At 42.0% G+C, this 23,775-nt stretch overlaps 2 protein-coding genes across 2 annotated transcripts in view; both read left to right on the plus strand.

The window, feature by feature from the left end:
• The window catches only part of ALDH1A3 (aldehyde dehydrogenase 1 family member A3), a 42,987-nt gene extending 33,320 nt beyond the window's left edge, over positions 1-9,667 (plus strand). Inside the window, 7 exon segments of the mRNA XM_081337524.1 lie at positions 1,871-1,885; positions 1,887-1,974; positions 3,320-3,504; positions 4,937-5,101; positions 5,469-5,626; positions 7,591-7,665; positions 9,499-9,667. Coding sequence (XP_081193650.1) covers positions 1,871-1,885; positions 1,887-1,974; positions 3,320-3,504; positions 4,937-5,101; positions 5,469-5,626; positions 7,591-7,665; positions 9,499-9,571 — 759 coding nt within the window. The 3' untranslated portion in view covers positions 9,572-9,667.
• A 4,814-nt stretch (positions 9,668-14,481) lies between these two features.
• The window catches only part of LRRK1 (leucine rich repeat kinase 1), an 81,915-nt gene continuing 72,621 nt past the window's right edge, over positions 14,482-23,775 (plus strand). Inside the window, exons 1-2 of the mRNA XM_081337547.1 lie at positions 14,482-14,565; positions 21,300-21,503. Of these exons, the coding sequence (XP_081193673.1) occupies positions 21,437-21,503 (67 nt within the window). The 5' untranslated portion in view covers positions 14,482-14,565; positions 21,300-21,436. The remainder of the gene's footprint in view (positions 14,566-21,299; positions 21,504-23,775) is intronic.

Raw genomic sequence — 23,775 nt, forward strand, 5'->3', positions numbered from 1 at the left:
AGGATTTAATGTCCTTGCCAGCCTCCTGTCAGCTTCCATCTGTTATGGTTTTTCTTGCACGCTTGAGATGCCCGCCTGTAATTATGAGAAATTGCTGTCAGCACCAAAGGCCTGGCCAATGCCTTTCAGTTGGAAATCTTGGCATGGAGCAGCACCATCTAACGGCTGAGTCCTGAATCCTTGGTTGTTGCAGAAGAGTTTTTCCCCTGTTTCTGGGGTGTTGGTTGTGAAGGTTTCTCAAAGCAATTATTAGACGGCAAGCAAATTTCCAAGATCTGGCTGAGAGGCCAGGGAGGGGGTTAATTGTCTAGTACAGGGGTCCCCAACCCCCAGTCCGTGGACCGGTACCTGGCCGCAGCATGCCAGCCGGTCCACACAAACAAGCAAAGCCCCATCTGTGGGATGCAGGCAGCACACAAAACCACACACCCTCCGGTTCACGGAAAAACCTCTCTCCACAGAACCGGTCCCTGGTGCCCAAAAGGTTGGGGACCTCTGGTCTAGTACAAATATCTGAGTTGACATGGACATGTTTGGACCCAGGGTGTCTGAGGATGTATATAAATTTTCCTTCCTTCCTTCCTTCCTTCCTTCCTTCCTTCCTTCCTTCCTTCCTTCCTTCCTTCCTCCCCCCTCCCTCCCTCCCTCCCTCCCTCCCTCCCTCCCTCCCTCCCTCCCTCCCTTCCTTCCTTCCTTCCTTCTCTGGGATGTCTACCTTTCTGTCATGTGAGAACCAACCAGATCTGCTCCTGCTTAATATTTTTGAGACTTTTTGGCAGCCAGCTAGCTGGGCTCACCCACCATGGAACATACGATCAAATATTCCAAAAGGGTGCATGCATTTCTGCGGGACTTAATTAAAAAAACATTGAAACTGTGAGCATAGGAGCATTTGTGGAAGACAGTGTGTGTGTGTTTCTCTTCAGGGATGTTTTTTGTTTCTTTTACATACGTCTTAACAGAATGTATAAGACAAGAGACTGAACTGCAATGCAGTTTTAAGGGTTTATAAATTGTGCAAAAGAGCCATGTTAGGCTGTGATGCCAAAAAGAAAAAAAGAAAAGAGAAGTGTGGAAGCACCTGTCCAGCGAACAAGTTTGATTAAAAGGCAGAATGTGAAATTAAATCTTTACTGGCTAAAAATCTTTCCACTCCTTTTCTTTGGATTGCTTTGTACTTCGCCATCTTTCCTTCCTTCCTTCCTTCCTTCCTTCCTTCCTTCCTTCCTTCCTTCCTTCCTTCCTTCCTTCCTTCCTTCCTTCTTTCTTTCTTTCTTTCTTTCTTTCTTTCTTTCTTTCTTTCTTTCTTTCTTTCTTTCTTTCTTTCTTTCTTTCTTTCTTTCTTCCCAGTCTCTTTTTGAAAACCTCCAGTGATGGAGCACCCTCACCTCTGGGAGGCAAGCTGTTCCATTGATTAATTATTCTCACTGTCAGAAAATTTCTTCTTATTATCTAAGTTGGATCTCTCTTTAACAAGCTTCCACCCTTCTTTTTGTCCTGCCCTCAGGTGGTTTGGAGAATAAGTCAATCCCCTTTTCTCCGTGGCAGCCCCTCAAGTACTGGAAGATAGTTATCATATCCCCCACCCCATCCTCCTCTAATCCTTCTCTTCAAGAAGTTCAAAAACTCAAAATGGTTTTCAGGTCGATTCTGCCTAATATTAGAAAATGAACGTAGCCTTGTGTTAGACTTAAATACCCACATTTGGGGGGTTTCTGTTGCTCTTGGAAAACAATCTTAGCAAACCCCCTAGTTAGCTCTTTCGCTGACTGAACCAAATATTCAGAACAAGGTTTTCTCCTTTCGGTGGGGCAGAATCTAAGAATCTCACATTCTTCCCTCCCCCCCCCTTTTTATTTTTTTGGCATAGGTTGGAAAGCTGATCCAAAGAAGCCGCTTCGAAAAGCAATCTGAAGCGGGTGACTCTTGAGCTGGGCGGGAAGAATCCTTGCATTGTTTGTGCAGATGCTGACTGTGAGTGGGGTCCAATCTGGAAATTTCTGTTACCCCTTCAATATGTTATTTCCTTCCTTTCAAAGCAGCATGTAGAAACTATGAAGCTGTACTGTTGAGGTGGGGAGGAGTTAATAGTGTGGATAGATGAAAAAGAAAGGGGGGGGAACCATGATTGTTCAGATTTCAGGGTCCTTGAAATTTTCTTGGTAAGGTTTCCGAAGTAATTGTCATTGCTAAGAGAGAAGGCCTGAACTGCGGTCACCAGCTAAGTTTTATGGCTGAGGTGGGACTAAAACTCACAGTTTTCTGGTCTCTAGTCTGGTAGCTTAACCACTACACCAAACGGCTTCTCTAAACTTTGGACATGTTCTTCCAGATTTCTGGGCAACATTTCCAGAAATAGTTTGCCATTAGCATCTTCCTGGGGCTGATAAGAGTTAGACTGGCCCAAAAGTTATCCAACTGGCTTTATGCTTAAGGCAGAACTAGAACTCACAGTCTCCTGGTTTCTAGTCTGGCACCTTAACCCCTATATCAAATTGGGTCTCCCACGGCAAACTACTTACCCTTTGTGCATCCCTGCAAATCCAAACTCTGCTTGTAAAGGCACCAATTAAAATGCTGGGAAAAGAACTACCAGTATGAATAGAATAGAATAGAATAGAATAGAATAGAATAGAATAGAATAGAATAGAATAGAATAGAATAGAATAGAATAGAATAGAATAGAATAGAATAGAATAGAATAGAATAGAATAGAATAATGAAATTGAATAGAGAATAGAATAGAATAGAATAGAATAGAATAGAACAGAACAGAACAGAACAGAACAGAACAGAATAATAAAGAATAGAATAGAATAGAATAGAATAGAATAGAATAGAATAGAATAGAATAGAATAGAATAGAATAGAATAGAATAGAATAGAATAGAAGTTACAAAAGAATAGAATAGAAAAGAATTGAATAGAAAGAGAATAAAATACAATAGAACAGAATAGAATAATAATTAGAATAGAACAGAACAGAACAGAACAGAACAGAACAGAATAGAATATAGAAATAGAAATAGAAATAGAAATAGAAACAGAAATAGAAATAGAAACAGACAGTGCTTTTTTTGTAAAAAAAAAAAAAGGTGCCGGAACTCACATCATACAACCCACCTTGCCTACTCTACAAGGTTCCATCCAAAAAAAGGTGCCAGAACTCTGTTCTGGGCATTCTATGACAAAAAAGTCCCTGGAAATAGAACCTTGGAGGTCATCTAGTCTGCCCCATGCTCAAGCAAGGAAGTGGTCTTAGTATATCACAGTTTTCTGTGCTAATGTTTTTGCCTCTCTTTCTCTGACCTCTTTCCAGTGGACTTAGCTGTGGACTGTGCCCACCAGGGTGTCTTTTTCAACCAAGGCCAATGCTGCACAGCAGCTTCGCGGGTTTTTGTAGAGGAGCAGATATATCCGGAATTTGTCAAACGCAGTGTGGAATATGCAAAGAAGCGACTCGTGGGAGACCCATTTGATTTCCAAACTGAGCAGGGACCACAGGTATTATATTGCCTTTGAAGAACTGTCTACTTTATCCCAGGCTTAAATATCCAGCATGCTTATAATGTGCTATTCTTTATAAGCCCAGTTCTGCCTGTGAAAACGCCTGCCTCGAAAGCTCTTGTTTGTCCCATTTATTTATTCATCCCATTTATATAGCCAGCTATCGTAAAATGTGATTCTGAATGGAGTACAATAAACAGACTATTAAAAGAAACAAACATCAACATAATTTCATAATAAAACTCCATAATAAAAAGTGTGAACATGATTTACAGACTAGGAGACAGCATCTTTGTTGTTAACATACAGTGTCGCTGTCGCACCATTTCTTCATTTCTGCTTCATCCGATGTAGTTTATTTTTTATTTTTATTTTTTTTTAAAAAAACCTCCATGAGTTCCTTGACCAAGGAAAAATCATGTCATTACACACACACACACACACACACACACACACAAACACACACATGTTCATTTGGTGTCTACGCTGTTCTTTAGTGAATTTCTATACTGGATTGTATTCTGTAATAAATCTGTTGTCATTTTCAGCTCCCCTGCTTTTTTTCTCCTGCTTATGATAAAAAAAACCAAACCCTTTCCTTTTCATTAGCAAATATCTCCCAAGGAAAATCCTTCCCCAAAGCTGTAATACACACACTGCTGTATTACCAGCAGTGTGTGGAAGACTCCATTGCTTTTATTAAAGTTTTCAAACTATCCAAGGAAGAAATAGATTTCTGGAAGAGTAATTGTGTCTGGACTGGACTGAAATATATATATATATATAAATTTGTATCCCACTTTTAATATTTTTTTTACAAACAAGTCAGGGTCCAACATATCTTCCTCCTCCTGACAACAACCTCCTCCTGACAACAACCACTCTGTGAGGCGAGTTGGGCTGAGAGAAAGGAACTGGCCAGGAACAGCCATCTTTCACGGCTAAAGTGGGATTAGAACTCACCATCTCCTAGTGATTGGCCCCAAAGTCATCCAGCTGGCTTCCATGGCTAAGGTGGGACTGGAACTCACCATCTCCTGGTGATTGGTCCCCAGAGTCATCCAGCTGTCTTTCATGGCTAAGGTGGGACTAGAACTCACTGTCCCCTGGTGATTGGTTTCCATCTGAGTTTCATGGCTAAGGCAGAACTAGAACTCACCGTCTCCTGGTGATTGGTCCCTAAAGTTGGCTTTTTTTGGCTAACTCAGGACTAGAATTCAGTCTCCCGGTTTCTAGCCTGGTGCTTTAATCGCTGGATCAAACTGGCTGTCTTAAATATTATTAAATATTCGATGTGTTATCTTTTCCATGAGGAAGACTCTTAAATCATGGATGAGAAATAAGCCCCAAGTTGATCTGTGTGGCACACTATTAGTATCTATTTCTAGTTCTTCTATGAGCGGTGTGACGTGTATTTTTATTTTGATAGATTGATCAGCAGCAGTTTGACAAGATCTTGGACCTGATTGAAAGTGGAAAGAAAGAAGGTGCCAAGCTGGAATGTGGTGGCTTAGCGATGGGCGATTGTGGCCTGTTCATCAAACCCACCATTTTTTCAGAAGTCACAGACAATATGCGAATTGCCAAAGAGGAGGTATTGATTGATTGATTTTTGAATCAAATTTATGTAGCCACCCAACTCGCACACAGTGACACAGTAATCGTCGACATATATTTGGGGTGGTGAACAAAGAATCTATTTTCCTTCATAATCGTGTCCATTCACCCTTTAAAAAAATAATAAAGAGTGCATGGATCAAAGTAAGGCATTAGGTGTTCTTCACCTGGTGCTGTCCAAAATGTTTTGGGTCTCCACATAATTTTGTCCTGACATGGACAACGCAACTGAAGGACACCAGATGGGGACGCTACACAATGTGTTTGCTGAATAATAACCTTGTGTAAAAGGCAGGTAGCTCAACTTATTCATCTTCTGATGGCCGTGCTTTTGATGTCAACAGATTTTTGGCCCTGTGCAGCCCATAACAAAGTTTAAAAGCCTAGAAGAAGTCATACAGAGGGCCAATAATACAGAATACGGACTCACGGCGGCAGTGTTTACAAAGAACTTGGATAGAGCCTTGTCATTAGCGTCGGCACTACAATCTGGCACCGTTTGGTGAGAGGCTATTTTTTTTACTTTTCAGCAGAAAATGGCTTCGTTAAATCATTGCACTTCAATCTTCAGTTTGCAGGCAGCATAGACAAAGTACATGACTTAACCACAACCATTGAGCCCAAAATTTTTGTTGTTAAACGAGACATTTGTTAAGTGAGTTTTGCCCCACTTTACAACCTTTCATGCCCCCCCCCCGTTAAGTGAATCACTGCAAGTTGATAAGTTACTAACCCGACTGTTGAGTGAAACCACTTAACCCATTGACTTTGCTTGTTGGAAGGTCACAAAAGGAGATCACGTGACCCCTGGGACACGGCGACGGTCATAAGTATGAACCAGTTGCCAAGCATTTGGATTTTGATCACGTGACCCCGTGGGGGATGCTGCAAAGGTCGTAACTCTGAAAAACGCTCATAAGTCCCTTTTTTCAGTGCCATAGTAACTTTGGACGATCACTAAGTGAACTGTTGTAAGTTGAGGACTATTTCTGTAAGTCCATGTCCTCTCCTTATCTTCTGATCTTAGAGTACATTAAGGTGTTTTTCGTTTGACTAGTTAATGCATGAAGCTACCTAGAAAGGAATAGAGTGTCGTATGTTGGGTTAATGCTTCATACTAAGTCACAGTGTAACAGTGTAACTTGTTTGGCTGTGTCTAAGTGGGGTAGGATGCTGAGCTTGTCGATCAGAAGGTCGGCAGTTTGGCGGGTCGAATCCCAAGTGCCGCGTAGCAGAGTGAGTGCCTGTTACTCGTCCCAGCTTCTGCCAACCTAGCAGTTCGAAAGCACATAAAAATGCAAGTAGAAAAATAGGGACCACTATGGTGGGAAGGTAACAGCGTTCCGTGCGCCTTTGGCGTCTAGTCATGCCGGCCACAGGACCACGGAGACGTCCTCGGACAAGCGCTGGCTCTTCGGCTTTGAAACGGAGATGAGCACCGGCCCCTAGAGTCGGAAACGACTAGCACGCATGTGCGGGGGAACCTTTACCTTTACCTTTTAAGTATGTTGGAGCTATGGTTTAATACTAGGGCATCATCTTTGCTTGATAATCCTAGAAAGGAGTTGGCAAGACATTGAACTGAATCCCTTAACAGCTGCATGCTGCTCAACAACCAATTGTTAGACTCAGCATTAGGAAACTTCCAGTGTACTTGGGATATAGCAACGGATCAGGAAGGACAAGGGGCCTGGCTCAGTCGCAGAAGCCATGTTTTGCATGAACAAATTCTGAAGTTTTCAAAATCGGTGCTTGATCAAGGATTACGTAGCTAGAAAATGGTTATTTATTTCATTGAGAATATGGTATGGTTCCTTTAACAAAACATAATGTTCTGTCCCAGCCTACATGAGTCCTTGTTATGCTCACAAGGAGAAACCCTTCTTCCAACAAGCAGGCAGGAACCACAAGAAAAACCAACCCCTTTTATTATTCACAGACCGGAGTCAAAGTCCAAGACAAACAAACACAGTTCTCAGAAACTTGATCCTCAACACAAACAGTTGCCTTTGGCAACCAGCACCTCGCACACCTTCCCTTTTACAATTCAGCCAAGGCGTGACTTCCTAATGCCTTCTCCTTTGCCTTTGGAGCTGCCCCATTGCATTCCTCTGTCCTACTCTCTTTGCTTGCCAGCGTGTTCATGCATCCTGGATATCTCCCAGCTGTGCTTCATCACTGTCCAACTCAGACTCCCAGCACAGCTGTGTCTCAGCCTGAACGTGAGTAGAGGGGCCAGGCTCCTTGTCCAACTCTAAATCTTGGAGCTCCTCAGAGCCTTCCTCTGATTCTAATGTCACTCCAGGCCCCTCCTCCTCCTCCTCCTCTGATTCCTCAGACTCAGCTGCCGGATCCACTGGCTGGCGAGGAATCACAACAGTTAGGCACAGCAAGGCTCAGCATAGAGTGCAAGCTCTTCCCACACAGTAAAGTGTATTAATTGTTACTCTGTCTTGGTTTTCACAGGATCAATTGCTACAACTCCTTCTTTGCACAAGCTCCCTTTGGTGGTTTTAAAATGTCCGGAAATGGCAGAGAACTGTAAGTCCACTTTCTGTTTTTTGAAGAAAATAAAGCTGGGGAGTGGCAGGAACAAGAATCAAGAATCTAATTTTCCTTTGTCTTGGCTTAAGAGGTTTTTTGGAGGGGGGGGGCCTGGAGTTCCTTATTCCCATGTGCCTCTTGACCTTGCAACCCGGATGAACCTTGCACTTGCAGAACTTCCCAAAGAATACAAATTATTTTTCATTAAACCTCTAGTTAGGCCATAAGCCTATGATCCTTAGGGTGGCATTTTTATTTGTAGTCCACCCTTCATTTTACCAAGATGACATGCACAAAAATAATTCCTAAAGATATAGTTTGAAGCCAGTTTGGTGAAGTGGTTAAAACAACAGACAGGCAAGAAAACTAAGGGGGGCTCTCCAGACAGTCACCAAGAGTCAAGACTGATTTAAAGTCTCTCTCTCTCTCTCTCTCTCTCTCTCTCTCTCTCTCTCTCTCTCTCTCTCTCTCTCTCTCATGATATTATTTATAGCAATAAAGACAGGAAATAAACAGATGACATTATCCACTATAATAAACCAGTTTAAAATATCCAGACAAAAAAGGTTTTGACTTGCTGTTCTGCAAATAAAGTCTCTTTATTGTCACCACATAAGGCACCAACAATACTTGGGAGAACAAGTTGTTAAAGCAATTGCCCCAAACTGGATTTGTATACTGGGGTTCTTGAATTCTCCTATGGGCATAGCCATTGCCAAGAATTCTGGGAGTTGACATCCACACATCTGGGGAACATCAGGGGAAAACCGAGGAGAAGGAAGTTGATTTACTGAGGCACATGCTCACATAGTTGGACTCGGAGTGCAGGCAGGAATTTTAAAGATAATCATATTTGGAGCTGGATGCACAAACCAAGCATTTTAGAGTGATTTTCTACCCCCTACAAATTTAAATATAATTAGAATATTCAAGAATTGTTCTTCGGAATACTGCTGAAAGTGTACATGTGTGTGTAAGCCTTCACGTACCTTATGCATCTCAATGTCAGAGAATGGACCTTTGTGATTCAGTTCTGGGACAAAAAGTCAGATACGTGAATAGATTTTTAAGAACACAACCGTTACTTGACTCAGATGTTCTGAAAACAAAAGGAGTTGAAATGTAACATCAAGATAGTTTCTTTTCACCTTTGGTTCTGAAGGATGGCCATTCAAAAAAGCCCATCGGCCTTTTTGTGTCATTTCTGGAAAGATTACCAACATGCACAGGTAATCCTCGACTTACGTCCACAATTGAGCCCAAAATTTCTGTTGCTAAGTGAGACAGTTAAGTCCATTTTTGCCCTACTTTACGACCTTTCTTGCCACGGCTGTTAAGTGAATCACCGCAATTGTTAAGTTAGTAACTCAGTTGTTAAGTGAATCTGGCTTCCCCATTGTCTTGGCTTGTCAGAAGGTCGCAAAAGGGGATCAGGTGACCCCGGGACGCTGTGACCGTCATAAGTACGAGTCAGTTGCCAACCGTCTAATTTTGATCATGTGACCCTGGGGATGTTGCAACGGTCGTAAGTGTGAAAAACAGCTTTTCAGTGCTGTTGTAACTCTGAACGGTCGCTAAATGAACTGTTTTAAGTTGAGGACTATCTGTAGGATGCCAAAACAATTCATTTTCATCTTTGGTTCTGAAGGATGGCTATCCAAAGCCCAGCTGCCCCTTTTCATGTCATTTCTGGAAAGATTACCCTCTTGCAATCTTGCAATGCTGAGTAACATTTCACCTTAAACTGGGGTGCGGAGGGAGGTAAATATGGAGTCACTTCTTGGCGCGCTACAGTACTTGCAACTTAAATGCAAAAATTTTGTTCTACAGAGGAGAATACGCTCTCTCAGAATACACAGAAGTGAAGACGGTCACCATCAAACTGTCCCAGAAGACTTGCTGAGCTACGGATGCATGGAGATTGAAAAACTCTTGACACTCTGAATGTTGACATATAACACGGATTGAGGGGCACATTTTAGAATTGGAAAGGGGGGGGGGAATGCCTATTTTCCTTCCTTTTAAAAAGAAACCAAACATATATTTTTAGAGGTTTTTGTGGAGCTGCTCCTTCCAAGTCAAAATGAATGAAGTGGTTTTGAAGAACAGATTTGCTCCAATGAGCTGCAAGATCTTTCCTCCAATCTGGTATCTTCCAGATGGGTTAGGACTTGATTTCCTATAAATCCTAGTCTTTGGCCGTGGTGCTAGGAACTCTGGGAGCTGAAGTCCAAAACATCTGGAAGAATGGGAGAAAGACGAAGAATGAAAGACCAGCATGAAAGTATTTTTCCAGTACCAAACTCCACTCAGCCCAAAGAGGTACCCAGGTTAGGGAACGGATTTCCAGATGGAGTCCTGAGGATATTCAGCATTTTCATATTTCTTCACTTAGGACAGTTTCCCAAATGTCTCAGAAAATACTTTCATCAAGTCTTAAAGGCTAGATGACAGACAGTTTCTACTTGCAACACACACACCCCCACAGACACACACACACACACACACACACACACACACTTAGTCCTTGTCCACATTACTTACAGTTGCATTTTTGCAGTTTAGCAATTTACTCTCTGGGGGTTTCTGGCAAATATTTCACTATCGGCAACTACTAAAGTGTTTTCACAATGTTTCACAAGTACAAAAAAGGAAGGATCCCAGATGCTTTTGTGAGTTCTTGTCCATTAATGTTTCCCAAGTACTTGCACAGACATTTCCCCCTTCTGGAGGGTGAAAAAAAAAAGCATTATGAGACAGCTACAAGTAATTGCCTCTCTCTTGTGCATTTAATGACCACTGTCTACAGTGCAATCTGGAATCATTGGTTTATTTTTTTATAGACTCCTCTTTGAAATAAATATATTCTTTGTTGTGATTTCACGCTTTTTCAATGTCTTGTAATTATTGATGGTAACCGTATTTTATTATGGTTTTGTACACACTGAATTTTTCTTTTCTTTTTTTTTTCACTTTGGAAATTAAAATGTTAGGCACTAATTGTAAAGTACAGCCCCTGTAGAGTCTTTATATTATTTCACTGCATGTTACTGCTGTCTTTTGATATGAAATATTATCATTAAATGTTTAAATATAAATATAAATATATATATTTATAAATTAGAATGCAATTAATCTAATGTATTTTTATTGCTGATTGTACATGGAAATTTGCCTATTTTAAAAGCTATCTCTTGTAATAGTAGCACTACAGTTAATAAAATATAATTTTATACGCTCCAGCCTGCTTGTACCTAAGGGGAGATTCCATATTCTGCAAAATGGAACTTTAAAAAAATATTATTATTTTTTAAACAATAGTAAAAGACAATGCAAACTCAGAAAGGAAAAGGGAAAGGTGAAAAAAACCCAGAAAGTCTTGATCCTGCCAAGTTCTCTTGAGAATAAAGGCAGGAAGGGAGAGACACATTCAGATTTACAAGACTCTGTTAGTGAATCTCTACAGGAAAAGTAGCAACAGCTTTCATAACTTTAGTTTCCTAATCTAGTCTATTGATATCATTCTGCAGGTCTGAACTTGCAGTCTTGTAAGAATCTCAATGCACTTGCAGAGGGCCATATAAGAGAGGGGAGGGGAGGGGAGAAGAGAGGGAAGGAAGGAAGGAAGGAAGGAAGGAAGGAAGGAAGGAAGGAAGGAAGGAAGGACCAAGGAAGAGAGAGGGTAATAACAGGAAGGAAGGGAAATACAGGAAAAGAGAAAGAAAAAGAAGACAAAGACAAAGAAAGGAAAGAAAGAAAGAAAAAGAAAGAAAGAAAGAAAGAAAGAAAAAGAAAGAAAGAAAGAAAGAAAGAAAGAAAGAAAGAAAGAAAGAAAGAAAGAAAGAAAAAGAAAGAAAGAAAAGGCTGTTAGACAAACAGAAGGAAAGTTTGTACACTGGTATAATAATTAACAATTTGATTTATTAGATTTCCATCCCTGCTTATCTTCAGAAACTCAAGGTGACTAACATCCAAGCAACCCATCATTTCATTTATTCATAAATCCTGTGAAACCTGTTGGGTGAACGTCACTTGCCCAACGTCATCCAGTGGGTTTCTCTGGCTGTGGGTCTTCTTGTTCCTGGTCTAATAATGGGTCCCTCAAGTGTGGATCACAACTCCCTGGGGAAGAAGGAAAGTGTCTTTTTTTGTTGTATTTAAAGCTGATCCAGCTTGTCCAGGACACGTTAGGGGTTTACAGCTTTTGCAAAGTTCGACGAGTTCAACACAATTCTGGCTCTTCTGATTGCACACTTAATAATGCAGGCTCTGCTGTTATGCTCCCAAGCTGAATCCAAGACCGTTTCCAAACTCTCAGCACAAGGAACAATCAACCAGTGGAACGGCTTTCCTTCAGAAGTTGTGGGTGCTTCATCACTGGATGTTTTTGAGAAGAAGCTGGACAGCCACTTGTCTGAAATGGTATATTTATTTATTTATTATTTATTTTAATTCCATTTATATCCCGCCCTTCTCCGAAGACTCAGGGCGGCTTACAAACTTAGCAGTAGCCTTCATTCTATGTATATGCCTGCTTATTAGGGCTTTCACACACACCCCAAGCGGCATTATTACAAAGTCAGCTTATTGCCCCCAACAATCTGGGTCCTCATTTTACCTACCTTATATGCTTGAGGAGGAGGATTGGACTACAAGACCTCCAAGATCCCTTCCATCTCTATTCTCAACTGAAAAAAAAGCTTTGCCACGAACTTAGAAGGTGGGGGGAGGGCATTCAACTCAATCATTTGTATGACATTTCATTGTTTACACAATTGCTAAGTTGATGATCACTCAAGGAGATTTCCAGAGCTCTAGGCTACATTTTCCTGGGGCAACCATCCGCAGCAGCTGGCCTCTGTTAGCTGCCAAGAGCAGCAACCTGGGAACCGACTTAACGCTGGAAGAAATAATTGCAGTGGTGCCTTTGATTTGCTCACTGCTCATAATAACTCCTGCATTTAGTTGTAACGTTCTCCACAATTCTCATTTCTCTTGCTTTGATTGCAAACAATGCATTACAAATAAGAAAAGGATTGATTCACTTTGACTGACAGGTTCTTAATGGATTTACATGGACACAATAGTACTTATTTATTTATTATTGGGACTTATATGCCGCCCTATCTCCCGAAGGACTCAGGGCGGCTAACAACAATAACATACAATAATACAGAAGTTAAAAGAAAATTAAATTAATGGCCCCTGTAGAATAAATTAAAATTAAAATAAGTTAAAAATTAAAGTTAAAAATTAAAAACATAATTAAAATCCCTGTCAGTCCAGGTCAGCCTGATGGAAAAGGAGTGTTTTGAGGCCGCGGCGAAAGGACCGGAGATCTGGGGCCATCCGAAGCTCAGGGGGGAGCTGGTTCCATAGGGCTGGCGCTCCCACAGAGAAGGCCCTCCCCCTGGGGGTCACTTCCCTTGCCAGGAATACTCAATAGTAGTAACTGGGAGAGGGATCTCGGAGTCCTAGTAGACAATCACTTCAATATGAGCCAGCAGTGTGCTGCAGCTGCCAAAAAAGCCAACACAGTGCTAGGCTGCATTAACAGAGGGATAGAATCAAGATCACGTGAAGTACTAATACCACTTTACAATGCCTTGGTAAGGCCACACCTGGAATACTGCATCCAGTTTTGGTCACCACGATGTAAAAAAGATGTCGAGACTCTAGAAAGGGTACAGAGAAGATCAACAAAGATGATTGGGGGACTGGAGGCTAAAACATATAGGGAACGGTTGCTGGAATTGGGTATGTGTAGTTTAACGAAGAGAAGGGTGAGGGGTGACATGATAGCAGTGTTCCAATATCTCAGGGGCTGCCACAAAGAAGAGGGAGTCAAGCTATTCTCCAAAGCACCTGAAAGCAGGACAAGAAGCAACGGATGGAAACTAACCAAGGAGAGAAGCGACCTAGAACTAAGGAGAAACTTCCTGACAGTTAGGACAATTAACCTGTGGGACAACTTGCCTCCAGAAGTGGTGAATGCTCCAACACTGGAAGTTTTTAAGAAGAGACTGGCCAGCCACTTGTCTGAAATGGTATAGGGTTTCCTGCCTGAGCAGGCGGTTGGACTAGATGACCTACAAGGTCCCTTCCAACTTATTACAAGACATGTAGATTCTCTCTCTCTCTCTCTCTCTCTCTCTCTCTCTCTCTCTCTCTCTCTCCCCCCCCCCCTGTGGTTAACCCTGGAGTAACTCTGCTCTGTAAGATCTCCAACTGAGGAGGAAGCAAAGGCACTCCGGGGGTGGAGAAATAAACCCAACAGGAAGGATTCCTTCGCAAAACCGAGAAACAAACCCGAAGGCAGGCAGAGCGCGGATGCTAAGAAATAACAGGAGAACAGAGGGGGGAAGGGACCTTGGAGGCCTTCTAGTCCAACCCCCCTGCTCAACCAGGAAAAGCCGTTAAGTGATGCCTGGGGTCAAACCAGCGGATGGGATGGAAGAAGGGAGGGGATGCTTGGTGGAAACCCAGGCTGGCGCGCGCGCTGAGCAGAAACCCTGGCCGCCCTTCCCGGCGCTCCGGCTCCTCTCCAGACCCAGCTGGCTGCGCTGCCCGGGCTCGTCTGCCGCAGAACTTCCACAGCTCCACCGCCCGTCCTCCGCCTTGCGCCGCCCTAGAAGCCGGAGGCGGCCACTCAGACCCGCCTTGGCGAGCCGGAAAACCCCTCCCCCGGCCGGGCAATCGAGGAAGTGGCGGGGCTGCTTAAGCGGGGAAGCCGAGCGCGCCTCCTTCCTCCTCCTCCTCCTCCTCTCCGCCTCCTCCGGGTTTGGCTCCGTTTCCCCACCGGTTTTGGTCCCTTTCCAAGCCCCCAGAGGGCGAAGACGCGCCGAGGCTCCTCGCAAGCCGGCCCAGATGGAGGGCGCGTGGGGAGCGAGGCCCCCGGTAAGTGCGCGCAGGCTGGAAGCCTCGTGGCGCGGTCGGTAACCCGTACAGCATTCAGGATTGTGTGATCGTTGGAGGCGTCTCTAGGGACGGGAGGAGGAGCTCAGCGCAGTTCCCAAGACTAGGAAGAAGGAGGGGGGGGGAATGAACGGGGGGGGCGGCGGAGGCGGGGACCCTCCAGATTCGCCGGACTCCAGCGTGCCACGATCCCACTGGCCTTCCGCGCACCTGGGCGAGGCTGGCGGGACCGGGAGGCTGGCTTGCCCGGTGCCAAAAGCTGCAGCCAGGCTTCACCTCTCCGGTGCTGTCTAACATCGCTGCTTCGGGCAAGGTAGGCTTGGCGTTGCCCCAATCCAGACGACCACCCTTGCAGATTTCTGAATCTGCCACCCGTGGCGCGTTCGTCGGGATCTTCCTGTAGTTCAGATCTGGGTGCCTTGAGGCAGGTTGAAGTGTCCTCTCTGCCCTTCCGCCTGACTCTTAAGAGAGTTGAGGCTTCACTTTCTCTTCCTCTCCTCCTCGCTTCCACCACTCTCCCTTTCTGCGGCTGCCCCTGGCAGGTAAGCGAGGCCAGGTTAGAAGACTTAGGAACCCTTCGCCTAAAACTTTCTCTCGCCAACGTGCTGACTTGACAGCCGCGCTTGTAACTGGAAAGTTCCACAGGGCGAAATCGGACCTCTTGGGAAGCGCCCAGCTTGTGGGAAAGCGGACCGCGCTTCTGGTTTTATCTGGGCTGTCTGGCATACTAATAATAATAAATAATAAATAATAAATAATAAATAATAAATAATAATAATAATAATAATAATAATAATAATAATAATAATAATAATAATAATAATAATAATAATAATAATAATAATAATAATAAGAAGAAGAAGAAGAAGAAGAAGAAGAAGAAGAAGAAGAAGAAGAAGAAGTAGTAGTTGGAAGGGACCTTGGAGGTCATCTAGTCCAACCCCCTGCTCAGGCAGGAAACCCTATACCATTTCAGACAAATGGCTGTCCAGTCTCTTCTTAAAAACCTCCAGTGTTGGAGCATTCACCACCTCTGGAGGCAGGTTGTTCCACTGGTTAGTTGTTCTAACTGTCAGGAAGTTTCTCCTTAGTTCTAGGTTGCTTCTCTCCTTGACTAGTTTCCATCCATCCTTGCCTGTTGACAGTATATCCACGCTTGTCAATAGAGCGGACAGAGAGCATTGCTTTGCTTCCTTTTTGATTTTCCAGTCAAGGAAACCTTTAGGTTTGCAGAGTTGCATTCCGAATTGATATTAAAGGGATAGGGGCAGGAAGACGTTACAGCCTTTGGGGAGGTTACAGCTTTGGGAATGCTTCAAAAGTGGGGAATCTCTTGGGGGGAAACCTTTTTTGAGCCTCTGATGAACACAGAACGTAGAATAACAAGAGTTGGAAGGGACCTTGGAGGTCTTCTAGTCCAACCCCTTGCTGGAGCAGGAGACACTATATCAGCAAACCCCAACCTTTTGGGCACCGGGGACCGGTTCTGTGGAGAGAGGTTTTTCCATGGATCGGAGTGGACGTGGTTTTGCGTGCTGCCTGCATCCTGTGGATGGGGCTTCGCTTGTTTGCGCGGCCCGGTTTCTGACATGCTGCAGCTCAGGGCCGGTCCACAGACCAGGGGTTGGGGATCCCTGCCCTATACCATTCAGACGAGTGGCTATCCAGTCTCCAAATACCACTCAAAAGCAGCTGTTTCTTGACTTCTTTGCTGCCATCTTGTTGTTAACCTGATTTTTGCAGCCCAAATATACTTCTACCTTAGTACATTATGTCATCCCAGCAGTGTAATTTCATTGAATGACAGTTGGAACACCCATGGTTTAAGTAACTCTGTTGAGTAATCTGTGAGTCTGAGTGGGGTTTTAGTAAGTCAGGATGTTTTTAAATCTCACAGATTCCTGTAGGCCTGCTCCATGTATGATTAAGGCCAACAATATCTTCAATATGTTGTTTGCAAAATCCATGTTTATATACTGCTGCTCAACCCTGGAAAAAGTGCCTGTTCTCTTGAAACCTTGTTTCATTGCTTAAAATTCCAGGGCTTTAGGATTTCCCAGCAGATTTATAACTGTAAAATATATCGCCAGTTTCTTCTTGATATGCTGTGTTTCTTTGTATAAGGAGCTGCTTCAGGGATGGGTAGCTGTATATAAGCACACATCTGATTCTAAAATAGTACAGTCCAGGAAGTTGTATTTTTGCATGTTCAAAAATAATTTGAAATATTCATGTTTTCTCTAATTGTGTTCACATATTTCCATTATGTATTTCCATTGCAAGGCAAATAATTGTTGTTCCTCCTCTTTGCAACATTTGGTTTTAAAATAATGTCTGCATTTTTAAGTATCTTATTAGCTATCCTAGTTTTGTGCATTGCAGAATAGGCCCAGAACAAATGAAGGAGAATAACAGAGTTGAAAGGGATCTTGGAGGTCTTCTAGTCCAACCCACTGCTCAAGCAGGACACACTACTAGACCATTCCAGAAAAATGGCTGTCCAATCCTCTTAAAAGCCTCCAGGGATGGAGCATCCATGTTTTGGAGGCAAGCTGTTCCACTGACTAATTGTTCTCCCTGTTAGGAATTTTCTCCTTTAGTTCTAGATTGCTTCTCTCTTTGATTAGCTTCCATCCATTGTTTCCTTTTCAATTCCTGCAAATTGCAATTCCTGCAAATTCGAATTACAGGAAAATATTACTTCTGACTTACTCCAAGGCAGCTCATTTTGAAGATCAAACAAGTCTCCCAAGAAATCCTGGCTGAATTCTATAAAATAGCTTGCTAGGAGAGAAAAAACAATACACTCTGATATAAACATATCCACTGTTTTCACACTCGTGATGAAAGGGTGTTTTGTGCACCGTGATATACTCCGGTCTTCCTGTAAAATTGTAAACTCATTTCTGAGCCAATCCCTTTTTAAGACAAAATTTAGGTCATGACTGGAAAGAAGGAGACGACCAATGAGAAAGAAGAGGGAAGATCCCAGCGTTGGCATATTTGGAGGAACTGAGTTTTGTCTGAAGTACAGCTTTTTTTAAAAAAAATGCAGAGAGAGCATGAAGTAAAAACAAATCAATTTAACTCAAAAACAATCCAGGGAGTGTGGAGCTTGTGCAGAGTATCAGTTGAAAAACAAAGATCTGATGGAAAGCAAGCTAGAACTTTTAAAAAAGGAATAGTCCAGTAATAACAGAAGAAAATGCTACAGGTTTTTGGTCCTCTAACTTTGATCTAGACTAGTCAAGTTGGAAGCAAATTATATCTTTAGCTGTTATCAAAGAATAAAGGTATTTTTTTTCCTTCCAGAATAGTTGGAACAAAGATCTTTCAGAATACAAACTATGGTTTATTTACTTTTGTTCTCTGGTGACTCTGCCTTAACTTCTGATCACGTTAAGTGGCACCCCTTATCAGAGCTAAGGGACACAATGGCTCAGTGGTTAAAGATACTGAGCTTGTCAGCTGGAGAGCTGACAGCCTGGGTTTGAGACCTGAGCACCGCAAGATGGGGTGAGCTCTCATTCTTTGCCCCAGCTCCTGCCAGCCTAGCAGCGTGAAAACATGCAAATGTGAATAGATTAATAGGTATCACTTTGGTGGGAAGGTAACAGTGTTCCATGCACCTTTGGCATGTAGTCATGCTAGCCCCAGGACCATGGAAGCATCTTCAGACAACAATGGCTCCCTCGGCCAAGAAACGCAGATGAGCACCGTGCCCTAGGATCAGACATATCTGACAGTGAAACCTTTAACTTTACTTTATCAGAGCTACTACAGCTGACTTTGAGAAGGATAGAATATCTGCCTGGAAATTTTGTCTCCCACTTCCAGGCTTTGTCACCTGTCGATTGAACCATCTCTCTGAGTCACAGATCTTAAAGTTATAGTTCAACTCATGACTGAACGTATAAACGAGATAAAGAACAAGTAGATATTTTATCAAGGGTGTGTGTGTGTTTGTGTACTCGCTGCTTTCTCAAACTTGACACCGCTTAGTTGCTGAGATCGTAATTCAGCCTTTTGTAACCTTGACAGACCAAACCTGCTAAGCTTGTAAGCCGCCCTGAGTCTTCGGAGAAGGGCGGGATATAAATGGAATTTAAAAAAACAACAACCTGGGGTTGGTGAAAGTTCTCCTAACCTAGGGAATGTATAGGAAGAAACTTGGATGTAATCTCATCTGTAAGTTGCGTTTTCCAAGTTTATTATTTTGCACGGCGTGACAGAATACAGCATTAGTACATAAAAATTCACAAAAACCAGCATATAAAATGGGCATCAAAGTATAAACTATCAGCACAGTGAATTATTTTAAAAACAAAGAGTATGAGTGATGAATAAAATGATGAACAGAATTAAATTATGTATGGAATGACTAAACCTATGACTGCATACCTAGATCAATAACCTTGAAATGATGTATTTCATGCAGGGATCCAGGGAACATTTTGAGGGGGCCAAATTTACCAGATTGTTTTATGCTGATCAGGCTAACCCAAATTTGTTTTTGACAGTGAATTATTCAATAAACCAGAATGACTGACTTTGCCAAACCCAGATCCAAAAGTCTGGCTTACCACGAGATGTGAATCCAGGCATCACGTGGTTTTCTCTCTGTGTCTCTGGCCTTTATTTGCAAAACGGTGAAGATGAAACAGGTTTACTTTATACAATCTGTTGTACGGGTTATGAGTAACAACTCAGTTGTTTATAAACAGAGAAATCTGTTTTCATTTACAGTATTTTTCATTGTTGTAATAGTGTAGCCTAAACCCATAACCACATGATCACTAATGCGCTAAACATCCTTAGTTAACCCAGTCTTGGAGTTTAACGACAGCAGGTTTTGTCTGTGGAGATCCAGGTCATGGTTATCCCAAAGGTGCTTTTTCAAAAAGCAACTGGACTTTCTTGTTTTTCCTTGAAGATGTTTCTCTTCTCATTCAAGAACCTTCTTCAGTTCTTCAGCTTCTCAACTGAAGAAGCTTCTTGGAGGAGAGGTGAAAAGTTTTGGTTCCCAAAATCCAGAGCCGATGGCCCAGTTCCATATATAATATGGATTGGGAGAAATATAGTGCAAAGTGGATAAGATCAGCTTTTCTGTTTTCCTTCCTTTGAATTGAGGGGAGAGAGTTTAAAGGGGTTTCTTTGTGTTCTGACTACTGTAGAGTAACCTCATTTAAGGTTGTTGATGTGACCACTTTGTGACCGTTAAGGATCTCCAAATGGCAGGAAACTGTCATCAGTGTTGTGGTTAGAGTTTCTTTGGGAGCCCCTGAAAAAATAATTTGAGTGCTGCAGATCATTCCCGTCCCTCAAAGCCAAAAGAAAGATCTTGGTTACAAAAACATCTCATATTGTAGTGGTCTTACGGGGAATAACTTTGAGTCCTTTTTAAGATTGGTATTTGATGAGTCTTCCCTGCAGAAGTTCAGGCTCTGGCAAGGCTGTTTGGAAAAGCATGAGCTGCATAACCTTTGAGCCTCTAAGCATTTGCTCTCTTGTTTGATGAAGTGTGAGGGCATTTGCATAATGAAAGGGGAACTGCAGAAGCAGAGCTCTTGAAGGGGGTGACAAAGATTTGGCATTTTATTGGTTGTCTGCAAAACAGTGCTGTAGATTCTTGGAAGTCTGATAAAAGGACCAAAGCTTTTAAGCTTGAAGAGCAGGTTTAGATAAGATCCAATCTTTCTTGACTTGAGGCTTAAACAGAAGTGGTCCATGTGATTGATGTTCTGAACTATGCTTTTCCATTTAAACTCTGCTTTTTGAAATTTCTTATGCAATAGATCAGAATGTCTAGCCCCATGGTGGTGAACCTATGGCATGGGTACCACAGGTGGCACCCAGAGCCCTTTCTGTGGGTACGCATGCCGTCGCCCCAGTCCTAGGCCTTCAGCTGGGTTTTATAAAACCTTTTTGCTTTAGGCCTCCGCCACCGTGTACAAAAAAAAGGTTCAATCAATCAATCAATTTCAACTTCTCGCGGGGAAAAAAGTTCTCGCAAAGTTGGAATTGATTGATTGAACTTTTTAGTCCCACCCAGCCTGCCTTTACCACTGCAGTCACGCGCACCTGATGGGCCACGCCCACCCAATTGGCCACACCCACTCAAAGGGCCATGCCCAGCCGGCACCCGATGATACATAAGTGGGTTTTGGGTTACAGTTTGGGCACTCAGTCTCTAAATGGTTTGCCATCACTGGTCTAGCCTAATTTACCCTGTTGTTTCCTTTCTCCATCATAATTCTTAGCTTTTGATTTTTTTTTATAGATTCCATGCAATTTCCAGGACTATGGGGCTAAAATACTTCAGGGAAAATGTAAAATATTTGAATTTGAGGCTGGTAGTAAGCCTCAAAATTATTTAAGCAGCTAGAGTGTACAAAACCCATACAGTAATTCAGAAAAACCAATTCATTACAATGTATTAATATTAATACAACACACTAAAATGGTTTCCAGGAACACGGGGCTAAAACACTTCAGAGAAAGTGTAACATATTTAAATCCCGTGTTCCTGAAGTAAACTAGATTTGCATTTTTTTTTTAAAAAAATGCTTCAATCCTCACTATTACTGTTCTCTGTTGATTTGTTTAATAAAGGAAAATTAATTTGGATCTCTCTCTCTCTCTCTCTCTCTCTCTCTCTCTCTCTCTCTCTCTCTCTCTCTCTCTCTCTCTCTCTCTCTCTCTCTCTTTTTAAACAGAACCATTCCCTTCTAAGCTGTGATGTATAGCCTGGTGCTTTGAAGATGGATACACTGGTCTGGCTTTGCAGACAATGTTTCCGACATTAGATGTGTTGGACTTTTGATGGTTTAAAACTTTCTGTCAAGCGCCAAGAATGTATTGGTGTGTCGGGAGAGAGGAATCTGCAGAAAATGGCGAGAATCCCAGAGTGGAGCAAGAAGGTAAACATGAAACCATCATGCCTATTTATTTCTATTTATCCATTAGTCAGTGGAGGGTTTGGTCAAGCAGGATGAATCCTTACATGGACCAGTGTGAACAAGGATGGGTAGATGGACATGGATTTCCCTTTTTGTGTTTTTTCTCCATCACACCACCCTTTTCCAACCCAAGGGACGTACTTACAGATTGTTGGCCAAACACACTCAACCAAATGAGTTAAAGAGGTAACAGCTGCATTTGCAACCAAACTTGACTGCTGTTAACCCTGTTTTGATTTTGGAGGTGATTATCACAGTGTGCCAGCCCAACTCTTTCAGTTGCTCATGGTTGATGGACTGCAGAAACTCAGCTCAAGGACTGCATAAACATGTTGTGGGAACACACACGAGAGTAGCCTAAATTCTTCCACTCTTCGAAATTCTTCCATTCTTCCACTTTTTAAAAAGTTTTTATTATTTTTTTAATACAACTCAACAGTGCTTGTTGTCTGAGTATATCATTCACTAATGCAAATTAAATTCCTAATCCCCAGTTCATTTTTCCAACCATTGGTAAAATAAGTCCCAAGTTTGAAAATATTCTGTTTCTTCTTTTTCTTTCAATCTCAAAGTAAGTCTATCCATTTCTGCACAATCTAGTATTTTTTGGTATTTCTTCATTTTTCCAATATTGTGCAAATACAATTCTTGCTGCTGTTATCACATGCAAAATCAAATATATACTTCGTTTATCAGGCTTTTCTGGCATTATACCTATTATAAAAATCAGTTTTGAAGTCTACATGTTTCTTTTACTTGTTCATCTTCCATTTTCAATTCTAACAGAAAATTATACATTTTCTTAATTTTTCATCAGAGGTTAATAATATCTGATCAAACAAAGTCTGCTCTTTATAAAATCCGTACAATTTGACATCTTTATCATATCTCACTTGCATCTGTAATTGTGCCCACCATGATAAATCAGTACTCTAATTTTTCATCTCTTGTCTAGATTTTAACTTCCCTTCAGAGTTTAGAATATCTTTATATGTCAGTATTTTCTCAAGACTAACTAGATTTGGGTGTACAAATGCTTCCATTGTTGAAAGCCATCCTGGAATTTTCAAATGTATTTTACATTTTATTTTTTCCCCATGTTAGCAACAATGCATTTCTAATATAGTGGTTTCGAAAGTGTTTATGAATTTTATTTTTCCCGTACCATACAAGGCATGCCAACAGGTTGTAAGTCATGTCCCTCTAAATACAACTATCTTTTATTTCTGAGGGTTTATCCATTCTTTTATCCATGTTAACACCGATGCTTGATAATATAAAACCCAATCTGGCAAACCAAAACCTCCATTTCCTTTAGCTTCTTGTAGCATTTTCAGTTTAATTCTAGCTTTCTTTCCTTGCCAGATAAATTTTAAAATTAAGGAATTCAGATCTTCAAAAAAAAATTCTCTAATTTTATAGGCATCATTTGAAATAAAAACAAAAATATCTTTGGTATTATGTTCATTTTCACCGTGGCAATTCTCCCTAACATCCACTTCCACTTATTTGCGGTCTTTTGTAAGCAAAGTAGTCCTGTCATTTAAGACGAATAAAACGGTTTTCTCAGGTAGCAGATTTTGGATGTCAGGTCAGCAAATTGTCACTGATTTAATTTGCTTTGGTTGCAGAGAAGTATCTTTGGGGTTTTCTGTGCCACGTGCCTAAGGGACTTGGCCAGTTGTGTATTTTGTGTATCATGTTTTACAAAGGTGGACAAATAATACCATTTATTGGATCCCCTTAGGCTATATAATGTCTTGAGTCAGCTCTGCTGGATAGAATATGAATTCAGTGCAGCATTTGGGCTGTCTTAGCAATGCTTGTGGGTTTCAGTGGATGGAAAGCTGGGGTGCCATTTTGCCTAGTAAACAATCTGGAAGAGCAACAGAGCTTCCCAAAGTGAAGCTATTTCTGTCAGGCTGTTTGGAAATAAGAGGTCGGACTCATGTTGGGAATGAGGTGGCAGGAGTAATAGTTAAAGCAGAAAATAAGATATTTGTAGAGTAAAACCTTTTTTTCTTAAAACCTGACTTTCCCCTTTCTTTTTTAACCTATCTTAAATCCATTCAGGGATGCGGTGGCTCAGTGGGTTAGGACGCTGAGCTTGTCGATCAGAAGGTCGGCAGTTTGGCGGGTCGAATCCCGAGTGCCGCATAGCAGAGTGAGTGCCTGTTACTCGTCCCAGCTTCTGCCAACCTAGCAGTTCAGAAGCACGTAAAAATGCAAGTAG

This window comes from Vipera berus (assembly GCF_964194415.1).
Source record: "Vipera berus genome assembly, chromosome: 12".
NCBI lineage: Eukaryota > Metazoa > Chordata > Lepidosauria > Squamata > Viperidae > Vipera > Vipera berus.